Source organism: Lontra canadensis, unplaced genomic scaffold (genome assembly GCF_010015895.1).
Source record: "Lontra canadensis isolate GAN:19392208 unplaced genomic scaffold, GSC_riverotter_1.0 scaffold45, whole genome shotgun sequence".
Taxonomy (NCBI): domain Eukaryota; kingdom Metazoa; phylum Chordata; class Mammalia; order Carnivora; family Mustelidae; genus Lontra; species Lontra canadensis.
The window spans coordinates 11,290,618-11,313,028 of NW_022631039.1; the positions used below are offsets into that span (position 1 = coordinate 11,290,618).

General features: G+C 48.4%; 1 protein-coding gene and 1 long non-coding RNA gene across 8 annotated transcripts; both read right to left on the reverse strand.

Moving 5' to 3' along the window:
- Positions 1 to 2,647: 2,647 nt before the first annotated feature.
- Positions 2,648 to 20,394, reverse strand: LOC116876511 (zinc finger protein 300-like). 7 transcript variants are annotated; one of them, XM_032872742.1, is made up of 8 exons: positions 18,266 to 18,554; positions 15,503 to 15,624; positions 14,765 to 14,993; positions 12,614 to 12,840; positions 11,563 to 11,605; positions 6,035 to 6,161; positions 5,656 to 5,751; positions 2,648 to 4,089 (listed from the first exon to the last, which is right to left on the reverse strand). In XM_032872742.1, the coding sequence occupies exons 4-8, from the start codon at positions 12,667 to 12,669 to the stop codon at positions 3,014 to 3,016; spliced, it is 1,398 nt and encodes a 465-aa protein (XP_032728633.1). In that variant the 5' UTR covers positions 12,670 to 12,840; positions 14,765 to 14,993; positions 15,503 to 15,624; positions 18,266 to 18,554; the 3' UTR covers positions 2,648 to 3,013. The 7 variants fall into 7 exon arrangements, with proteins under 7 accessions (XP_032728633.1, XP_032728629.1, XP_032728635.1 ...); XM_032872738.1 differs by lacking the exon at positions 18,266 to 18,554 and adding an exon at positions 20,366 to 20,394 and having other exon boundaries at positions 11,563 to 12,840; XM_032872744.1 differs by lacking the exon at positions 12,614 to 12,840 and having other exon boundaries at positions 18,266 to 18,553.
- Positions 20,395 to 20,436: 42 nt separating this feature from the next.
- Positions 20,437 to 21,000, reverse strand: LOC116876514. Its single transcript, XR_004384399.1, has 3 exons — positions 20,856 to 21,000; positions 20,578 to 20,647; positions 20,437 to 20,480 (listed from the first exon to the last, which is right to left on the reverse strand). It is a non-coding gene; the product is annotated as an uncharacterized LOC116876514 (long non-coding RNA).
- Between the last annotated feature and the right edge of the window lie 1,411 nt (positions 21,001 to 22,411).

A 22,411-nucleotide genomic window follows, 5' to 3' on the forward strand; every position in this document is an offset into this window, starting at 1 on the left:
AGGGGGTGCTTGGACCATTGGCATCAGGCCACTAGATCCCTTGCCACCATGTGCCCGGGGTGGGATCCACAATAACCCACAGGGTCGAGGGCCAAGGTGTACAGCAACAGAGGGCACACAGGTCCCTGAATGCGAAGGCCCGTATGGCACCAGGAAAGATTAGGAGTCCCGGGGCCACCTGGGAGCACAGCTGGCAGAGAAGGAGAGTCTCTCTGTCCTGTAAGGGCACATAGGGCCCCTCTACTGTAGCCCATACTCCTGTCCTGGCCATTACCCCAGGCAACAAGTGCTCAGAGCCTCGGTCAGGCAGGTGCTCAGAGTGGGGAAGCTCGCTCACTTGAGGCCCGGCACCCGCTGGGGGAACTCGTTGGGGCATCAACAGGTAGAAGACAGACTCACAGCATCTCAAACCCACCCCCCGCCTCAGTCCACCCAGGTCCAGGAGGACTCTGGTTGCTTCTTTCCCAGCTCGCACTTTGGGATGGGAAGGACTCTGCACGATCAGCAGCCTCGGGGCAAAGCAGCGCCCGCTGAGGCCAGCAAGCTTGGGACCCCAGACAGACCGGCCCACCCAAGCAGAGCCAGTTAGCCAGCCAGGAGCAGGAAAAGTCATTCCCCGAGGACCCTCCCAGCCTGTTCCTGGGGCCAGCTGTTAGGACTTTGTTGAACTAATACTTGTTAAGAGGAGCGCTGGTGGTCGGTGGGTTCAACAGCAGGCCACAGGAGAACAGGAATCAGAGACATTTATTATTCACGGGGCCCTGGGGGCAGGGCAAGAAGTACACAGCAGGCCTGGAGGGGCCACACAGGGACATCAAGGCAGAAAGCAGAAAGAGACTGGACCCAGGGCACACAACTTTATTAGGGCCCGTAGGCTAGGACCACACTGGTCCATTCAAACCAGAGAAGCTGGGTTTAGGTAAGTGCCACGGGGGTCTTGGCTAAGGGGCGCATAAGGCAGACAAGCGCTGGCGAGCAGGAGTCTACAGCTTGCAAGGATGTGGGAGGCAGGCATGCGGGACCTCACATTTGCTCGTGGCTTTGCAGCTGCGATCCAGGGGCCGGCGACAGTGTCGGGTCCCCACAGACGGCGGGTCCCCGCAGACGGCTCGGCCAGATGTTTTGGGTGTGGAGCTGCGATACCTCGGAGCAACTTAGCCAGCTGTCGACAGGTACAGGTGCGTTATCTAAGATGCGAATTTACTGTTCACCCGCCTGGGCACAGGCTGCCTGAGCCTGTGAGCTCACATCTTGTCAGATCCGAGCCGTCTTTTCTTGTCTTCCTGTAGTCTGCCTCTTAGGAACTCCTGCTTGCTTGTAGCGTTTTAATCTAGATGCTTCTCTGTAGACAGACTCCTAGGAATCTGCTTTGCTCCACTCTGTTCCCTTTCTCTGCAGCTGAGTATCGCCTCCCGCTGGGCTTTCCGCTCAGCATTTTGGTGTTCACGTTGCAATGCCCATATTTCTCATTTCTAGACACTCTGTGAGCTCCCCTGGCCAGAGACCAGCTCTCTGGCTTTGTGCCTTGCTGTCATGTGGTTTTAAGTCTTTGCTTTCAATCATTTGTGAAGGTAGTTATTTCTCTAGAATTTTGTGTTTCCATGACCCTAAAATACTGGACGTTATTTTAAGTGTCTGTTATCCGTCTCGCTGTAGCTTGGTTTTTCATGTTTTGCAGCTGGGGATTATGAAGTCATGTGGGGTTTTGTATGTCAAAACGCCGGCAAATGTGGGTTGAGGGTGTTCCCCTCCAAAACGTATTGTGTTTGCTTCTGTCATCTGTTTCAAAACGGGGCAAATTTCTATATTGACTGCTTAGTTTTAAGACTGGGACAGGAATAAGAGGAATTCCAAATTCTGACTCATACAGGATGCTGGTCAGAGCTCATGAATCATCGGGGTAAACCTTTCCCCATCAGAGCCCGAAGGAGAGGCAGACAAGGTTCCGGAGCAAGGGAGACTTTTCGCTAGCCCCCCCCCCTTTCCCTGCGTGTACAGACTTCTGAAATTTCTGACTCTGTAAGTTACTTCAGGACCCACTCTTCGCCTTGTGTGCCCCACGGCCTTGCCTTGCGTCCTCCTTTGGTCTCAAACACCTGAGCTTTGGGGTAAACCAAGTTAAACGCTCGGGGCAACTCCAGCTTCTGGCCTCCAACTGCATCTTTGGCTCTCCGCTTGGCTTGCCTTGCTGGCACCTGGACACTGCACTAGTTTTCTTGCCAGCCCACCTATGCATTTAAAAGAATCTTATCTGTTACCGGCCATCATTTCTGGTCACTTATGGTGGAATGGCTTTCGCCTCAGGTGGACCACCGTTTTGCCAGGAAAGGGAGCTCTAACCTTACACGATATGAAACCTGATTATGAACCAGTGGGTGGAGAGATCGTCAGGAGAGGCCAGGAAATGGCTGGTATTCAGATCCAGCAAGCAAACAAAAAATGGGATGGGATGTTGGTCTGGGGTCTGGAGTCCTGGCCTAATAAGCTCCTGCTGCTCTGGGTACGGAGTACGTCACAGAGACAAAAGGGCATGATTTCATGTGGGACGTCCTGGTACAGGTAATTCCATCCACTCCGGTGTATCTGCCTGACAAGCTCACATTTACAGTCAATTACCAACATGGCTTAAAACAAATCAGACTCTTTCTAGGCTGCGTCCTCAGGAACAGACCTGCTATGTGCCCCCTGGGATTGCTCTGATGTTTATTAGACCTATTGTCTTAATGATTTAATTTTGTCACAGATTTCAAAGCCCTATAGCCACAGTTAATGCAGATAGACTTTATAATGAGGTATACCCTGTAAAAATGTATCACTCTAGAGCATCATTCATTGGTTTTAAGAGACGAGCCCTTCCTGATTCTCCTGACTAGTCCACTCTCCCCTGGGTTTGCATCTCCACACACCTACAGCAGTGGACTTCCTGCGGAAGGGTTTTCCACACTCACAACCTCCAGAAGTGCGACCGCCACCGACACGCCGGGACTCGGGAGCTGAAGCCCCCGCTCTCCCCTCACCCGTACAGCTTCTCCCGGGTGTGGATTCTGTGGTGGCGGATGAGGTTGGCCTTCTGGGAGAAGGTCTTCCCACACTCGGAGCACTCGTAGGGCTTCTTGCCCATGTGAGTTCGCTTGTGTATGATGAGGCAGGAGTTCTGCGAGAAGGCTTTCCCACACTCGCTGCACTTGTAGGGCTTCTCGCCCGTGTGAGTCCTCTGATGCAGGATGAGGTGGGACTTCTGGAAGAAGGCTTTCCCACACTCGCTGCAGCCGTAGGGCTTCTCCCCGGTGTGGGTCCGGAAATGGATGATGAGGCACGATTTGCGCGAGAACGACTTCCCGCACTCTTTGCAGCCGTAGGGCTTTTCCCCGGTGTGGGACCGGTGGTGCTCGATGAGGCGGGACTTGTGGGAGAAGGTCTTCTCGCACTCGGAGCACTTGTAAGGCTTCCCTCCTGCAAGAGCTGAGGCGGGCAATGACAGGCTCGTCTTCTGTGATGGCATCGTCCCGCCGCTGCCATCCCCCCCGGGTTTCTCTCTGGGGTGACCTCCCCGGCTAACCCTGCAGCCTAGCCCCTGGGCCCCATGCGCAGGGGGCTGCTCACCCCCATGCACATCCAGGTGTGTCCTGAGTTCTGATTCATAGGAGAAGCCTTTCCCACAACGCGGGCACCTGTGGGCTCTCTCGGCGCCGCCAGCTCCCCAGTGGGCACTCCGGGCCTGGTCCCCACGGAGGGCTTTCCGACACTGGTCACACTCACGTGGCCGCCCTCCAGAAGGGGGTGTTTCGAGCTTGGAGTAGAGAAACAGGTTCCCCTGTCCGTCACACTCAAATCGCCTTCTTGCAAGGTAGGCGTTGGGGCTGACGTCTACATTGCATGGTAGCCTCCTTCCACACGAGTCACATGTATGGACCTGCTGTTTTGAAGGAGCAAGTTTTGTGTCCTGACAGACTGTCTTTTCAATTGGGTTACACTCGTGGTGCCCTTTCTTTGTCGGTTCTTGCTTGTCTAGGAACACAACGTGCCTCAGAAGTTGGTCTTGGTGTTCCTGTGGTTTTCCTACTGGGTGGTCAACCTGCAAAATTTCTTCTAGGAGAAAAAAGTAATGACACAAACTTGTTAATCCTTCAAGGGTCAAGACCCAAAACTAAATGATTTCACAAACACTTAGGAGGAAGATTAACTTTGTGGTTTCACACCTCATTGCCAAGATTCAATCATCACAATCATAAACCTACTACAAACACGTTCTAGTCTCTTGGCTTTTTTTTCTTTTTAAGATTTACTTATCTTAAAGTGAGCCTGAGTGGTAGGGCCAGAGGGAGAGGAAGAGAGAATCCCAAGCAGACGCCGCGCCAAGCACAGGGCCCCACACGGGGCTCGATCTCACAACCCAAGCTGAAATCAAGAGTCAGATGCCTGACCGCTGAGCCACCCAGGCGCCATATCCCTTGGCTTTTGAAAGGAAAAAGTGGGATACTGAAAAGAGAGATTTACTGTGGACAGTAAATACACGTAGCTTTGCTATTAATGAGTTTGACACAGTCAATTGGGAAGGTGAGGACACGCAAGTAAAAGGGAATGAGAGAAAAACTGGAAAGGTAAGGGGCCTGTTGGTGTCCCCGTCACTGTGGCAACCAGGCAGAGGTTCTTAAATGTGGGATTCTGCATCCCGTGCTTGCATCCTCATTTGCTTTTAGCTTCGTTTACATTTTAAACCACAAACTGTACCTGCTGGTTTACCTCTCATACCCAGTCCCAGAGCAGCCAAGGAGATCCTTAGTTTAGAAATGTTACAGTTTCTTGAGTCCCACCACCAAACTCCTAATGGACAAAATCAATGCCTACTGACCTTCCGCCCTGCCTACATCATGGTGTCCCAGGTTGGGACCCAGCCAGGGGGTGTTTTTAAAGCTCCCCAGGTGATTCTGGTGTGCATCCCTGATTAATAACAACGTCCCTGAAACAAATGTTTGATAAAAGATCCTGGAAGGAAAAAAGGTCCCAGAAGGAAGAGGAAAGGAAGAGTCAGTGACCACCATGTGTGTCCCACAGAATAAGGACAAATAAGATAAACACTCTTCTCGGGATTATACTGGGACAGGGAGAAAGGAATTTATGACCCATTAAGCAAAATGGTGCCATGTTACATAGTTTTGAAAGAAGAGTCATTTAAAGTCACATAAAAGGGAGAAACTAAGTTTCTGAGGCATTTTACGGTAAAAGAAAAGACAACGAAATAAAAATGAGTGGCAAAAAATAAGTTATTTTAAAATAGGGACGATCTACAAATCCCTGAAAACATGAGGAAATCTGTTTCACAACCATGGGAGAAAGGGTCAGACTGAAGATTCTAGAGAAAAACTGAGCAAGCAAGGTCTCAGATGGGGACAGTAGGGTCAAAATAAAAGAATAAAAATAGAATAGGTCTTTCTCTAAAACCCAGGGAAAGGAGTGTGATCCCGTATCGTCACGTGATGTGTGCAGGTAGCGGGAGTCATTTGGGGCAACTCAAGGTCTTGGGCCAAGGCTTCCACAACTGCTTGCAAAGATCCAAGCCTTTTTAAGAAGCCTGAAATCCACCTGAAGTTCAGCTCTGTGACCAACCAGATGTCCACTCACCCCACCCTGCCCTGCAAGCTGGTCCTCTCTCACCTGGAAAGCTCCATCTGAGGATTTCTTCCTCCTCCATCCATGGTTCTTGCCCTTGCTCCAACCTGGAGATCACAGCTGGTTTGGTGACTTGATACCCTGTTGATGAGAAATATCCCTGGTTATGAGGATCTATGCCAAGCCACGTGGGCCATCTAAGGAAGCAGAAGGTTCAGGGGGCTCAAGAAACACTTCCATCTTGGCTGAAGAATGGGTTTCTAACTTGGGAGGTAAATTCACAAATAACGCGGGCAAGATAAGAGCCAGAGCCTTGTTGAACTGAAACCCAAGGCCAGACATGCTTAGTCCTTGAGAAGTTTTGCGTAAGCGAGAAAAGAAAGGAGCTCGGATAGAACTGGGAAACATGGGAAGCTCGCCTCACCCACTGAGACCAGGTGGCTATAGTTCTCCAGCATCACATCCCGGTACAGCATCCTCTGTGTGGGGTCCAGCTGCTGCCATTCCTTCCGGGTGAAGCCCACAGCCACGTCTCTGAATGACAACGACCGCTGGAACAACACATTCCTGATTAATCTGGAATGCTTGGCACAGAGCACCATGGCAAAGGTGTAGCAGTGATGGGTGTTAACACTTTTGATGTCAGGTTTCCCCATGTTAAGTGATTTGGGAACTTAACATGCCCCTAACTCTGTACTATATTTTGTGGAAGAGAAGAAAAAGCTCATTAGGAAAGATCTCGCTTCTGGATCTCTATTCATGCATTCATTCATTCAGTGTGTGAGCATCTATAGAAGATTATAGGTTAATGGCATTCTGCTTGGTGCTTGGGGTTGAAAGCTGAACGCAGCATTACTCTTGCTCTGACAGCTTCTGGAGTCTGGTGGAGCGAGATAAACGTTAAGACTTCCATATGGCTATGAGGAAGTATATTAAGGACAGAACAAAGACAGCAGTCAAATGTCTGATGTCAAGTTAAGCTTCACTGGAGGCTGCCTTTGTGCAGAATCATGAAAGATCAACAGCACGTCCTGATGTGCTACCCCTAAAGGGTATTTCCTATCAAGAGGCATGGCATGAGCAAAAGCAAGGCGTCACAAAAAAATCTGGTAGGAAGTGCAAATACTTGGGAATGTCAATGTAGAATTTGTGTGTGAGAGAGAGAGAGAGAGCACACGAGCGCATACATCACAAGACAAAGGGTTTTTCTCCTACAAGACAATGGGGACTCCCATCACGGTATTTAAGGAGCAGAGCTACAAGAGATGACAGGATGTAGAAAAAGGTAGGGAATCACTGGGAGAGAATGAGTAAATAAAATTAGGGCACAATTACAATCATGACATGAGATATTGTCAAAATTAAGGTGGCAACAAGAGGAAAAGAACAAAAGGATTCTACACATGCAGAACAGGGCTTGGCTCTCTTTTCTCTTCTCCTTCATCTTCTCTCTCTGGATGAATTAAGGACCAAAACAACAAATTATTTTATATTGAATGTGGTAAGACTGTAACCATATCTAAATCATGTTTAACACAAATATGGAAGTTAAAAGACAAAAACATAAGAATAACTATAATCAGATTTACTAATGGAAACACAATATAAAAGGAAGTAAAACCTGACATAAGTAACAAAGCCTGAATGTGTGAGGAAGTAAAGTGTAGAGTTGCCATATGTGATTGAAGTTAAGTTGTTATGAGGCTAAAAGAGACTGCTAAAAGTCTAAAATATTCAGTGCAAGCCTCATGGTAATCACACCAAAAAAAAAAAAAACCTGCAATAGATACACAAAAATAAAGAGGAAAAAATCAAAACATATCCCTATAAGATATTCTCAAACCACAATAAAGACAAGAGAGGAGGAGGGGAACAAAGAAACTACAGAACAGAAAACAATGAACAAAGTGGCAATAGTAAGTCCTTACCTACCATTAATCACTTTAAATGTAAATAAACTCAACTCCCCAAATTAAAACACATAGAGTGGCTGAATAGATAAAAAAAATAAATAAACAAAGACCCAAGTATATGCTGTCTGCAAGAGACTCACTTTAGAGTTCAGGACACATATTGGGTAAGAGTGAGGGGATGAAGAAAGATGTCCCATGCCACGCAGTAGTAACCAAAAGAGAGCTGGTATGGTTATACTTGTATCAGACAAGATAGCCTTTAAGTCAAATACTGTCACAAGAGACAAAGTCCTTTTATAATTATAAAAGGGTCCATTCAACAGAAAGATATAATAATTTTAAATACATATGCACCCAACATCAAAAGACCTAAATATATAAAGCAAACATTGATAAATCACAAGGGAGAAACAGAAAGCGTTACAATACCAGTAAGGGACTTAACTAGTCCACTCTCAATAATGGGTAGGTCGTCTAGACAGAACATCAACAAGAAAACAGCAGACATGAACAACGCTATAGACCAAATAGCTCTAAGAGATATCTACAGAACATTCTACCCAAAAGCAACAGAATACTCATTCTTGTCAAGAGCACACAGAATGTTCTCCAGGATGGATCACAGGCTAGATCACAAAACAAGTCTTAACAAACATAAGAAGACCAAATTTGTTCCAAGTATCTTTTCTAATCACAATGAAATGAAATAGAAATCAGTAATAGAAAAGGGGGAAATTCAAAATTATTGGAAATTAAATAACACATTTTTAAACATCATTGGGTCACAGAAGAAATCAAAAAGGAAATTATAAAATATCCTAAGACTGATGAAAACACAACAGACCAAAACTTAAGGGATGCAACAAAAGCAGTAGTAAGAGGGAATTTTGTAGAAATGAACACCTACATTGAAAAAGAGAAAAAAAAATCTCAAATAAACAATCTAAATTTGTACCTCTAGAAAAAGAACTAAGCTCCAAATTGGCAGAAGGAAATAAAGATTAGAGCAGAAATAAATGAAATAGGGAAGAGAAAATAATAGAAACAAAATAAAACTAAGAGTTGGTTTTTTGAAATGATAAACTGACAAAACCTTAGGCTAGCTAAGAAAAAAAAAGAGAAGACTGAAATAAATAAAATAGGAAATGAAAGAGGAGACATTACAGTTGATGCCAGAGAAATAAAAAGATCCTGAAAAACTATGATACACAATTCTATGCCTATGAACTGGACAACCTAGAAAAAAAATTAACACAATTCTAAAAAAAAAAAAAAAATACGACCTATCAATACTGAATCAAGGAGACACAGAAAGCCTGGGCATACCAGAAACACATAAAAAGAATGAAGAAGTAACCAAAACACTCCTAACAAAGAAAAGCCCAGGACTTCATGGGTGAATTCTGCCAAAAATTTAAACAATAATTAATACCAATCCTTCTTAAATTCTGCCCCCCCAAAAAAAAACAGAAAAAGAGGGAACACTTCCAAATTCCTTCTACAAGGCCAGCATTACTCTGATATCAAAACTAAAGACCTCACACAAAAAGAAAACTACAGGCCAATAACCATGATAAGTATAGATGTAAAAACCCTCACCAAAATATCAGCGCATCAAATTCAACAGCCCAGTAAAAGGATCAGACACCATGACCAAGTAGGATTTAATCCCTGGGATGCAAGGATGGTTCAACACATGAAAATCCAATCGAGACAGCACATTAACAGAACAAAGAATAAAGATCACAAAATCTGCTCAACAGCCGCATAAAAAGCATTTCGCAAACTTCAACACCCTTCATGATTAAAAGCTCTCAGCAAACTGAGGAAATAGGAAGAACTCACCTCAACACAATAAAGGCCATTTATGAAAATTCCTGAGCTAATATCACATTCAGTGGTGAAAGCTTTCCATCTAAGACCTGGAACAAGGCAAAGAGGCCCATTCTCACCTCTCCTGATCAACCCAGTACTAGAAGTTTGGCCAGAGCAATTGGACAAGAAAAAGAAATAAAAGGCATCCAAAGCAGGAAGGAAGAAATGAATGTTTCTGTGCTAGAAGAGGATGTGATCTTATAGAATGTGGGTCTCAAGGAGATACCTGCATTCTCATGCCTCCTGCAGCATCGTTCACAGTAGCTTAGAGATGGAAACTGCCTAAGTGTCCCTCAGCAGATGAATGGACCATGTGGTGTGCACATACTACAGAATATTGGCCATGAGAGAGAAGGACATCCCTTCATTTTGGACAACACGATGAACCTGGAGGACATTATGCAGAACGAAATAGGCCAGACACAGGAGGACAGACACTGCACGATCCTACTTTAATGAGGGCTCTAGAATGGCCAAACTCCTAGAACTAGAGACTAGTGTGGATGGTACCAGGGGCTGGGAGGGGCAGGGAAACGGGGAGGTGCTGGTCAAGGGTTCAGTGTTTGTTACAAAAGATGAATAAGATCTGAAGATCTACTGTACGGCCAAGGCTCTGTAGTTAACCACCCTGCATTGTATCCTTACTATACTGTGTGTAATGTTCGTCCACAAGGCCTCAGCTCCCTCTTGGGCTAGCAGGCTCCCTTTGCGCCCACCCCGAGCAGGTGGTGCTCCTGGGGGCACCCCACTGCTGACCCAGCCTCTTGGCCCTAGACGTGGGTTAAGCTTGGCCAGTCTGAGTTTCTCCCAAAGACCACGCAAACTGGCTCTGTGAGGGGACTCGGTTCCTATTTCTGGCAGAACTCCTGGGGGTGGGGTGTGGGCCATGCCTACTTCTGGCCTCCTGGATGATGTTGGTGTATGAGAAGGAAGTCACAGACGCAGAGGCAAGGGGCTGGAAAGTCTCCATGTGACACCTGCGTTCCTCGATGTGACAGTCTCTGAGTCCCAGCTGCACACCTGCTCCTCCCATGGTCTAGGTATTGCCTAGTTCTAGACTAGTTCTAGCTGGGTTTCTGGCTCTTGAAACGTGGATTCTGGCCAGCATACTTCCTGTTCACGAGTTCCTGCACCCAGAGTAAAGAGAGGAACCTGTCATGACTAATTCGAGAACACAGGCTGGGAGCAGACAACATCACTGACATCTGAAGATCACAGTGACCCCATAAGAAAGGGGGGCCAAGGGCAGATGTGTGAGGTCTAAGTCATGAAAAGAGGAACCTCAGAGCCCAGGAGAAAAGGCCAGGAGAGCTCTACCCATCTTCCCTCCACGCTCCTGCCAAAGACTGAAACTGAGCTGTTCACTCTCCATCTGTGTCCAAACTTACTATGAGAAGGAATTTGCAGAACATGGGACTCGTTCCTTCCTCTGCACAATGCGGTGTCTCCCCTAGGTTAGTCTGACATCACAAGGCTGTTTACGCAGAAGTGCAAATTTTGATTCCTTAAGCAACCGCGCTCACGGATTTCCACACTGATGGAAGATCCACTGTTTAGTTGGGGAAAAAGTCGCAGAAGCTTTGCTGGTGCTTCTGCCGCAGTGTGGTCATTACAGAGGACCCTGCCTGCTCATGCCATGGCCCGTCACGTGAACTCCTCAGTACCGAAAACAGCTTTATTTCCTCTAAGAAGTTGACATGCCAGTCCCAACAGACAACACAAGTCATACACTGGATGGAATCCGTCTTTTCCAAGAGCCAGCAATGTCAGACACAAGTTTATAGAGCAGCTCCTAACTCTATCCGCCCGGCCCTGCCCAGGGCCGCCTCCTTCTACTCATTTCCCATCTTCAGTGACCCTGGGTCCTGTTTGCATTGTTTTTACTGGATGCATTTTTAGACGCATCCCCAAACCCACCCAGGAAAGCAGAGTAGAGTATAAAGAAATGCCACGGGGCACCTGGGGGTGGGCACAGTCCGTTAAGCCTCTAACTCCTCATTCCAGCTCAGGTCATGATCTCAGGGTCGTGGGATCGAGCCCCACATCAGGCTCCCCTCTCAGCAGGGAGTCTGCTTCTCCCTCTCCCTCTGCCCCTCCTCCTGCTTGTGCTCTCACTCTATCAAATAAATAAATCTAAAACAAATAAAAGAAATGCCATACTCACCTGGTACATGGTCCTTCTCTGATGGGCCGGGAAAAGCAGACACCTGTGGAAGCAGAGACGGGGTGGGGAGAGGAGAGCACGTGAGAGGCCAAGCTCACTGCAGGCACAGGGGGAGGACAGGCTTCCCCCCAAGGACCCCACCACCACACAATGCCTTCGCCTTGGCATGTGATGGGGGACCCCACCTTGTGGGGGTCCACTCTCGACTTTTCTACTTAATCCACCTATGTATCTGTGTTTCAGTCATCAGTGTGCCATTTACTAACCCCTCCCCTCGTTCCCCAGAAATTAATTCATAGAAATTTATTCTGAAGAAACAGTCACGAGTTTAGGCAAAGAGTTAGGTGCCAAGATATTTATTACATTTTGTTAAAACTCCGAAATAAAAGAGGAAATAACAACCAATGAAGGAGGATGAGTAAACACACTACCTCCAAAGGGAAATGAACCCGCTATGTAACTTATGAAAATAAAATCATGGAAAACTATTTTAGCGACAGCATACTCATCACTGAATAAAAAGGTGGCCGGAAACTACCGGCTCCCACACACACAGACGCATGCACACACACATGCTCACGCAGAACAATCTCTGAAATGATGTAAGACAAAAAGGCTAGTGGTTAGCTCTGGGCAGTTGGGTCACGACCACTTTATAAAATACTTTCTTTGTCCTTAGATGAATTTCCTAACTTTTTCTATGACTACCAGGCACTTCGCATATAAATGTTACTTTTAAAACATTTGTTGTCTACTAAGCTTCTAACCCAAAGCTCGTCACCAGGCCTGCCCCTGGCAGTCATTGAGGACCACTCCCAGGAAAATATAAAAATGGGTTCCTGAAGGCCGAGTCCATTAAATGGAGTTCAGCTAGGGCGGGCGGGGGGCAAGGAGCCGTGGCCCTCCAGGCCCTCCCCGGACGTGTGGGGCTCCGTGCGCTCCTCCTCCCGCACCGGCGGTCTGTCCGCTGTCACTCCTCATCACAACCGCCCTGGCTCATCTGTGCTGACTTCTGCCCGGGAAGCAGTCCCGGTCTGGCTCTGCCACTTACCAAATATGGGACAAGATCTGATGGCTTCTCCTGAGCCCTCCTCCTCCTTTCCTCATTTTGCCAGGGAACAGGAACACGAAGGTTCAGGAGCAAATTTACTGTGGCTGGAAGCGTCAACTGGACCCCACACCTATCTCTCTCCTGAACACACACGAGGTTGATCTTACGTATGTTCCTACTCGGGACAGAGACACGCGGGAGTTGGGTCCGAGAAGTCTGCAGAGACACTAAAACTCTAGAGTTATAGAAACTCCGTAAAGAATTCTGAGGGTGTTTTGGTTTTAATTAGAGACTACCTACATTTTTAAAAATAAGAGATTAGTCAGTCAAGTTTGATACAATTCAAGCATGCCATGCTACGCATCAATTTAAACTATCATACAAGAAACTATCAGACATGGAAATCGCTTCTGGCTAGACCAGTAAGTGGGGGAAAGAAAAAAAAGGAGGATATGTAATCCATAAACACGTGATTCACAGATGGGTATCAGGTAGATGGATGGGATTTTCCCAGGTCCCTGGAGTTTCAGCTAAATTCCCAAACACCCCAAATTCTCCGGGGGAGCTGCTAGACCCAACCTGACAGATGCCTCCCTTTGGAGAAGGAATGGCAGAAGGAGAGGTGTCTACTGAAGGTGTACGTGGGGTTTTGCTTCTTTCCCATGCCAAGGGGGGTGGTTACAAGAGAACCAGAGGGAGCCTGCAAAAAGTAGGGGGGGTAAAATTGCCCCCACCATGGGCTGGATGTGTGCCCAGGTGCAGAACTCTGGGGCACATGGTGGTTCAGCAGACAAGGGGGGGCGTGCTCTCCGGGGACAACTTTGTGCATGCAGGAGCCCGGCAGCAAGAGTGAGCCTTGCAACCAAGGAACTCAGAAGTTAGAGGCCAGCAAGGGCCACCATGGTGATCAGGTGAAGAGAGGGGGCAGGACCAGGAGCCCTGTGCCCAGCCTCCATGTGTTGGAACAGGATGTGAGAGTTCCTGGTGGCACCTGGAGGGTGGGAAGGTAGGTGGGCGTGAATTCTACTGCAAGGACACAGAGAAGAAGGACCACTGAGCCAGGAACTGGGGCTGGGCACCGAGATCTGCCAGACAGCCTGGGCTGGTATCACAAGCTCTGCACCCCCAAAAGGCCATCAGGTGGCTTCCAGCATGACCGAGGGCAGCCAGCTAGGCAGGTGAAGCTACCAAGAGAACCAAGCAAGGAGACATCTGTGCTATTTTCCCCTCCTCCTGCCCTGCCCCTGGTGAAGAAAGAAGCAGTCCGATGAGGAGAACGAAGGGTTAAGGAAGAGGAGAGGCAGAAGCAATCACAGGCCTTCCATCTGGGGAATGAAGACCTGCAGCCCCACAGCGGGGAGCAGGGGAAGCTCAGAACTGGGCAGGAGAGTGAGCTGTGCGCTAGACCAACAGCAGCCAGCCAAAGACTGGTCTTCATCACAACTTCAAGTGACTGAACCACTCTGGGTTACCAGAGAGCTCCTCCTGGCAGGGACGTGTTCTGAGTTGAACTCTGTCCCCCAAGAAGATATGCCGGGGATCCTAGCCCTTGGTGTCTCCGAATGTGACCTAATTTAGAGATAGAGTCCTTGCAGATGATGATGGAGGGTGCCCCAACCCAGTGAGACTGGCATGCTTGTGAAAAGGGAAAACTGGGCGCAGGGAGAACATCAGAGAAGATGAAGGCAGAAATGCCAAGGACTGCTGGCAAGCCCCCAGAAGCAGGGGAGAGGCCCAGAGCAGGTGCCCCAGCACGGCCTCAGAAGGAACAAGCCCCAGCCCAACCTGAGCTGAGACAGATCCCATCCCTGAGCTTCAAGCCGCCCCCGTCTGTAGTACTTTGTCCTGGCGCCTCCAGGGAAATGAGGACAGGAATGCAGACCCAAGAGTGTGGGTCCATAACCCTGGTCAGAGGGGACACTCTCCTCTCTCTCCTGTTTGTGCACATCCCATTTCAGCCTGTAGAGTGGGTTTTTGTAAAAACATATAAAGAAAAAAATTCTGCACAAAACACACACAATGTTAACAACAGTGACCTTCGCGTGGTCGGCTCCGTTTTGAAACCGTGGCATTTAACTAATTTTTTTTAAGACAATCGACATATGCTCACTGTTCAATATTTCAATATTTCATAAAAATATATCATCTTACTGGGTGTTCTCTCCATGACCGCCTATCAGAGTCCTTCCCCTGGAGGAGAGGAAATCCGTGGGAGGGTCTGAAGGGGTGGAAGGTGGGAAGGGGCGGGTTTTAGCGATGACCCGAGGCGCACGGGAGGAAGCCGCCGCCTGGCGGACGGGAGCCCTGGGCGCTAGAGCTGGCTCGGCCTCTAGAGAGCTGGGCGGCTCTGAACACCGCTCTCACGCGCATTTTCTTTCGTCTTTAACATGAGAAGGAAAAATGAAATACTCTTAGGTTAAGAAAACAACTTCTATGCCTGGACTATACGAGGAGGGTCTATGTCTCACGAGTGGAGTGCGGGGCAGTGGGGATGGGGGGTGGGGAGGTGGGTGGGGGGCGCCATCCTCCAAGAGTCGCGGGGATCCCTTCCCTTGCTCCTGTTTCTCATACCCTAAAGCAGGGGATCCCTCTCCAGCTAGCAAACCTTCCCCTAAACCAAATCCTAGATGATCCCGATATGATGGCATCCCCCAAATTCACCGTCCGCAAGCAGGTCCTTGGCTGTTTTAGGGACGCTTTTCTGGGGGCTGCCCTGTACTGCGTGGACCTCCAGCTTCAGCCCTAAGCTCTAAGGGGGAGCTCAGAGAGGGTGCCCTGCGTCCAAAGTAGATTGCTGCTCCCCGGGTCACCTTTACAAGAATTAACCTATTGGTGGGGTGCCTGGGGCTTGAGGACTGGCAAAGCTCTGCTCTCCTGCGGAGAACTTACCGCGGGGCGGAGGCTCAGCTCCTGCTTCCAGGCAGTCTGGGGGTAGAAAGGAGCTGGAATATGCAGACTGAGCCACCCGGTCCCAGCCTGATCCTTAGCCTTTGCCAAGACGCTAAGAAGACCTGCAAACAGACAGACAGTGTGGTGAGACTCACGTGAGAACATCGGCAGGACATCTACCTCTGACTCGGGGCAGAGAAGTGTAAACACAAGAAGGACCCCACGCCAGCCCGTGTGAAGAGCCCAGAGAAACCTCAGCTGACAGCAAACTAGGAATCAGGGGCCCTGGGCCTCAAACCACCAGATGCTGACTTCTGCCGACCCCCATGAGCCTGGAACAGACTGTACCCTGAGCGCCCCGGGGAAGAGGCCCACGGTCCCACGCTTTGATTCTGGCCTTGGAAGACCTGAACGGAATGACAGCCAGTCACGTCCCTCTGGACTGGACAGAGCTGCGAGGTGACAGTGGGTGTTGCTTTAAATCACTGGGTGTGGGGTCATCTGGGACCCAGGCCTCTGCGGAGGGCTCAGGAGAAGGCTTAGGGCTGGGCACGAGACCATAGAGAGACTCCCTGGGTAGCAAAGGTCTGGAGGAGGAGAATGGCTGCCATTGTGGAAAACACGGGGAAGCCCCATCCTTCCAGAAACTTCTGAGGAACAAAGTCTTATACTGCACCAAGGGAAGGGCAACAAAACCTGTTGCTTCCCGAGCACAGGTGAGACTGCCAGCTCCTGACAGGGAAAAGGGGGGAAAAAAACTCCCCAGTGGGAAGGGAGCAGGCATGTGTCCTAGGCTCCTACTCCAGAGGGAGGGGCAGCAGCCCTGACAAGGTGCCAGCCCCTTGACTCAGGGACGCAGGGCCCCCTACCACCAGCCCAAGCAGCATTGAGAAACAAGCCAAGCATCAGCACGGAGAGAAAGTAACAGCAGGGAACAGTGAGCAGCCCACTCGAGGCATGGAGTGAGGCTACGGCCAGACCGTAACCAGAGCAACAGGAAATGCCAGCCCTGTCCCCTCCTAACCGGTCTTGCAGAGACCAACCTCCAGCCTCCAAGCCCCACGTACAGCAACAGGGGAGCAGAGGGCTCCACTCCCACCCCCCAACAATGCCCCACATTCATTTAAAAAAGAAAAAAAAAATTACAAAAAGCAAGAGAGACACCCACTGCAGAGACAAAGCAAGGGCCAGAGGCCAACTTGATCTTGAGTCTGGGCACACGAACACACGGATGGGAGGCATACGTAGCCCAAGCACATGTAAAACACGCAGGGGAAACCAACAAATCCCCTATCATAGTGAAAAGATTCTAGCACGTGTTTTTAGAAATGAAGATTCCGGATACAAAAAACAAATAGCAAGCGTATACAACATTTGGTTAACAATTTAAAAACTTGACCTATGGGATCGGACAGAAGAATGCGCTTGATAACAAGAGAATATAAATTCTTTTTAAGCACATCTGGGATAGTTATAAAAACTGACCTAAAAAAGCTAAGAATAAACTTCGACAGATATGTTAAAAATGAATATTGCATAGATGCCACTCTCTAAACCAAAAAGCAATACAACTAGAAAATAATAAGAATGCAGAATTATTTATAACAATGACTGCAAAAATATTACACATCAAAATGGAGATATAGTTACAAAGACACACTTTAAAAAAAAAAAAGTACAGCCCTAAGATACTTTAACAAAAAATTACAGCCCTAAGATACTCATTAGATAAAAATGGAAAATTAACGACACGCATCGCAGGAGGCCAGCACAGAAAAATGTAAACCCAAAAGCCATAAAAGAAACAAGTATGAGCAGAGATTTTTTTTTTTTTTGAGCAGAGATTTTAAAAAGAGGAAATCAAAGAAATAATAGAACGGCTTAAAAAAAAAATCCTGCCACCAATGTATTACCTGAATGCAATCATGGTGAGACATTCAACAAAACTACACTGAGGAACATTCCACAAAACAACTGGCCTGGATTCGTCAAAATTGCTATTCTATTGAAGACAAGGAAAGACTACGGATCTGTTCCAGAGAAAAGATGACAAAGGGACACTGGAGGGATAAAAGCAGCGCATGATTGGAGATCTCCTTGAGTCAGAAAGGGTCTCCCTGAGACGACGGGTGCAAATTGTGAGTAAGATCTGTGGACAGTACTGTATCAGTGCTAATTTCCTGGTGTTGATCATTATCCTGTGGCTGCGTGACACAATGGCCTTGGTTTTGGGAAATTCACACGAAGTGTGTACCCACACGCATATATATGGAGGGGAGAGGAAAAGGAGAAAGCAAGTTGTCTATGTATGATTCAATGATGGCCTCTGTGGAGTGGACCCTAGCAGGCTGAGACCAGCAGCTCAAAAGACCAGTAGCACCAAACTCCAATGTTAATGTGCATTCATGTTAAAGACAAGCCAAATAGAAACAGATTTTTAGTCATTTAGAGCCAGCCTGCTTTGCCTACCCCATGCATCTGTAGCCAGCATCAGGTAGCCAGAGATAAAATACACCATGTGGCTAGAGAGACCCCAAGAACCTCTGAGCCAGAGATACCCAGGGGTATCCTTGTCCTCCTCCCTTCTGGGAAGGGGACCCCTTGGCCCTAACCTCTGGATGGTTTCATGCTGTGAGGGACCTCGCCCTCACTTGCACGCTTAAATAAAGCTTGTGTGTGCTCCTGGTCACACAGTCGTATCTTTTTCTTTAATCGGCCCTGAAATCCCTCAAGCCCCCTACACAAATGTGGTAAAATGCTCACATTTGAGAAATTCAGATGAAAAGTGTTCAGGAATTCTCTGTACATTCTACCATTGTGACTTTTCTTTACTTCGGAAGCTCTGCCCAAATAAAAAACCGTGAAGAAGAAAATACAATCAATTCTTCGAAAAGATTAAAACTAGTAACATAACTGGTTTATGTTTAAAACTAATAAAATAGACTAAGTTCGAGCACCATTGATCAAAAAAGCAAGAGGAGTCAAAAATCCAATTTTTAAACATGAGAAAAAGACAAATTTCAGATACAGCAGAGATGTCTTTAAGTTACAAGATCACTAAACACAATGCAATGCCATAAATTGGAAATTAAACTGGACAGTTTCCTAGAAAAATATCAAATCCTAAAATTGACAAAGCAACAGAAAACTGGAAAAAAAGAAAAAAAACCAACCACCACTAAACATTAAATAAAATGGATCGGTACTCAGAAATAGATCCATCAAGGAAACACCAGTCTCAATCAAAATCTAGTCAAGATTTTTGCAACGTGCATAAGCCATAAATGGATTTGTATCTGGAATATATGAAAAAAATACTAGAAATAAATGAGAAAAAGACACAGCCAAAGAAATACAGGCAAAGGTAATGAACACACAAAACAATATATTGTTCATGACCACATTCACATCTAGTAAGTAAATAACATGTAAGAATAAAGCAATCTCAGGGGTTGTTACCCATGGAGGAAGGGAAATGGAATGAGGGGTGATATTAAAATAGCTCCAATGGTACTTATAAGGTTTTAGATCTTTAGAAAATCCAAATCAAACAAACTTTTCACATCTCCTCCGTCTAAATGGTGACTGCAAAAAGTTTCCTTTTCTCACTTCACTGTACTTGGAGATCTTTTCTAAAGGGACTAGCTGAAAACAGTTAAGAAAAGATTATGGGTTGTGATAGAAGAAAACCTCCTTCAAGAAGACCCAAATTCGGGGCGCCTGGGTGGCTCAGTGGGTTAAAGCCTCTGCCTTCGGCTCAGGCCATGATCCCAGAATCCTGGGATCGAGCCCCACATCGGGCTCTCTGCTCGGCGGGGAGCCTGCTTCCTCCTCTCTCTCTGCCTGCCTCTCTGCCTACTTGTGATCTCTGTCTGTTAAATAAATAAATAAAATCTTTAAAAAAAAAAAAAAAAGAAGAAGACCCAAATTCAAGTCATGATGGAAACAACTGATAAGCCTCATCAAGATGCAGAACTATAGTACCAGTTTCACTTCACCCCCTCCCCGCCCCGGCTCAAGTGTGTTCTGTATCTTGAGCAAAAAAGTCTCAAAGAACTACAGATCCAGCCCCATCTTTGCATCTCCGGGTACCCCCACTGTGGCTCTACCTCTCTTCGTGGAGTGTGGGGAAAGAACCATCTACACTGAACCGTGTCTGCCTCCTGCCTTCTTTGACACTCTGCAATCGGATGCACTCGCACACCCCCCGCTTCTCTCACCCTCGCCAGCGCTGGCCTGGCTTCCTCCACTCACTTTTCCTACCCCCTTAGCTCAGTCCACATCAACTCTACTCACTGCTGGTCATATTCACACCAAAAGAGAAATTTCATCACCCCACTGCCTTGCCTAAAACACTTCAGGTGCTAATGGAACCCAGTCTGTAGCCGCTAGCCCAGCTTGATATGTTCCCCAAAACCACCTCCAGCCTCCAGCCTCACCACACTGCCCCCAGGCTCTGCCATGGTGCAAAATCCAGCAGTACCTGCACGCTTCATGGGGGCCTCTTACCTTTGCATAGACTGTTCCCTACCCCTAATCCTTTTGCCCCCTGTCACCCATGGAGACCTTATTTCAAGTCGGATACTCAGTCACGCTTCCCCCAGCAGGAACTGACCTCCTGCCTGGGGGTCCCTTCATCCAGTAGGGATAACTATCAGAGCACCCACACCTTGGTGTGGCCCTTATCTCTTCACAGGACGGACACCTCCATAGGGTTCTAGCCAAGGATGGGACTCGGTGCTTCCCCAGTGCCTGTCCCAGACACTCAACAAATGTTTGTCGGATGATGACTGCCACCGCAGATCCATGAAGTACCAATCATTTCACATCCTTCCTTCCTTGCCCTCATAGCTCAGAGCCTACCGTTGGCTGCGACGTGGGGTCTGAAGGAGTGACAGAGGGTCGGACAGGAGGGGGTTCCTTCCTCAGCAGTCCCTCAGCCACGGGAGGCCGGGCTGCACCAGCGGAGTTCAGGGACCTGGATGGGCAGAGAAACTCCAGGTCAAGGGATGGAAACAAATACACCATCGGGAAAGAGGGGTGACCATTGGGGGTAGAGCTGCCCCCGAGCTCACCAGGGCCACGGCTGTCACTGGGTCCACCGCACCAAGCCCCCTGCGGACCGTGGGCTCCGACGAGGCTTGGCTGCAGGACGGCAGAAAAGCAGTGAGACCAGCCTGCCCACGGCCCCCGCCCCAAACCAGACAGGAACCCCGACCCTCCCCAGTAGACGTCAGACGGAGCCCCCCCCCCCCCCCCCCCCCCCCCCCGCACCACCCGCCACCCAGCACAGCACCCCTCCCAGCGTCCGCCAGCTCTGCAGCCGTGGCTCTGCCACACGTGCCCTCTCTACCGCTCAGGCGGAGGGAATAGCCAGTCCCAGATGCCGCGGGGGCCTCAGGACCCGCCAGGTCCAAGGTGCTGACCACCGCGAGCCCAGCCTGAGGTCCGGAAGTGCGCACACCGCTCTCGGAGACCTCCAGACACAGCCGAGATGCCCCTGGACTGGATGAAACTACAATTCCCGGGAGTCTCCGCGATGAGGTACTTCCGGTCGGCGGTCCACACATTTCCGGCCACGGAGTAGCTGGTGTGGGCCGGCGGGCTAGGCGCTGTGGCCCCCCCCAGTGGTCCCCCGGGATGTGAGTGAATGCACCCTCTCGCACATTGTTGCCGGCGGCAGTCGCCCTAGGGTCTTCCCACGAGATCGGATCCGGGCTGTCCCTAGCCCTGTGCCCTGTTGAGGGATGGGTTATGGCTGTCCCCCCTTGGCCCCATTTGGGCGCCAACCTGGGCTTGTCCGTACACCACCTCCCCAGAAGTCTACTACTACCTGAGGGGCTCCATGTTGGGCACTTGATTTTGTAAAAACAAACAAACAAAAACCACTCCTATCCTTCACTCCTCATTTCACAGATGAGGAATCAGAGTCAGCCTTTCTCAATATTTTCACTCTGGAGGAACCCTTGAAATAATTCTCAGGTCTCAGGGAACCCTTGCCTAACTATTCGGTCTACGGCTTATGGTGGAATAAGGCCGTCCTGAGGTTATGCATAGGAGATACTGAATATACAAGTGCACAACAGCCGAACCATGGACAGAGAAGGGACTCTGACCTACCAGCAGCGCAGCCTCCCCAGAAACCAACTCCCTTGTCCGCAGTGAACAACGCTGGGAGCCAGATTGCAAATCTCCAGCCACGGTCCCGGAAGCTGAACAATCCCTTTTTTTTTTTTTTTTTTTTTTTTTAGATTTTATTTATTTATTTGACAGACAGAGATTACAAGTAGGCAGAGAAGCAGTCAGAGAGAGGAGGAAGCAGGCTCCCCGCCGAGCAGAGAGCCCGATGCGGGGCTCGATCCCAGGACCCTGGGATCATGACCTGAGCCGAAAGCAGAGGCTTTAACCCAGTGAGCCACCCAGGCGCCACCAACAATCCCTTTTCTAACAGCCCCAAATAATGAGGACTTCATCAATAACTGACAGCTTTCCTAAAGTTCATCCTCGCTTCTAACTCGGGATCAACCAGAGAAAAAAAATTGATTATACACTGCTAACCCATCACACAGGATGCCTCACTGCCAGTGCTAGCCTCCAGACTTCTCCTGCCACCAGCCTCCAATGAAGGCATATTGGAAGCCTTCCTTTCATCCCCCACTGTAGAACTTTCTCATTCCCCTGCCTGACTTTGAGTTTCTGCCGAAATGCAAGGAACATTGACTGACTCCTTTGGTATAGCAAATTCTGAATAAATAGGTTTTGCCTATTCTCATTTGGTTGGTGTTTATTTTCAGAGATATATTTGTCAAGGTTTTTTTCCATACATTCTATTTCTTCTGGCCAGCTACTCTTTTTGTGTGATATTCCCCTCATCATTTGCCATTAAACATTTATTATTCAAAATTCACC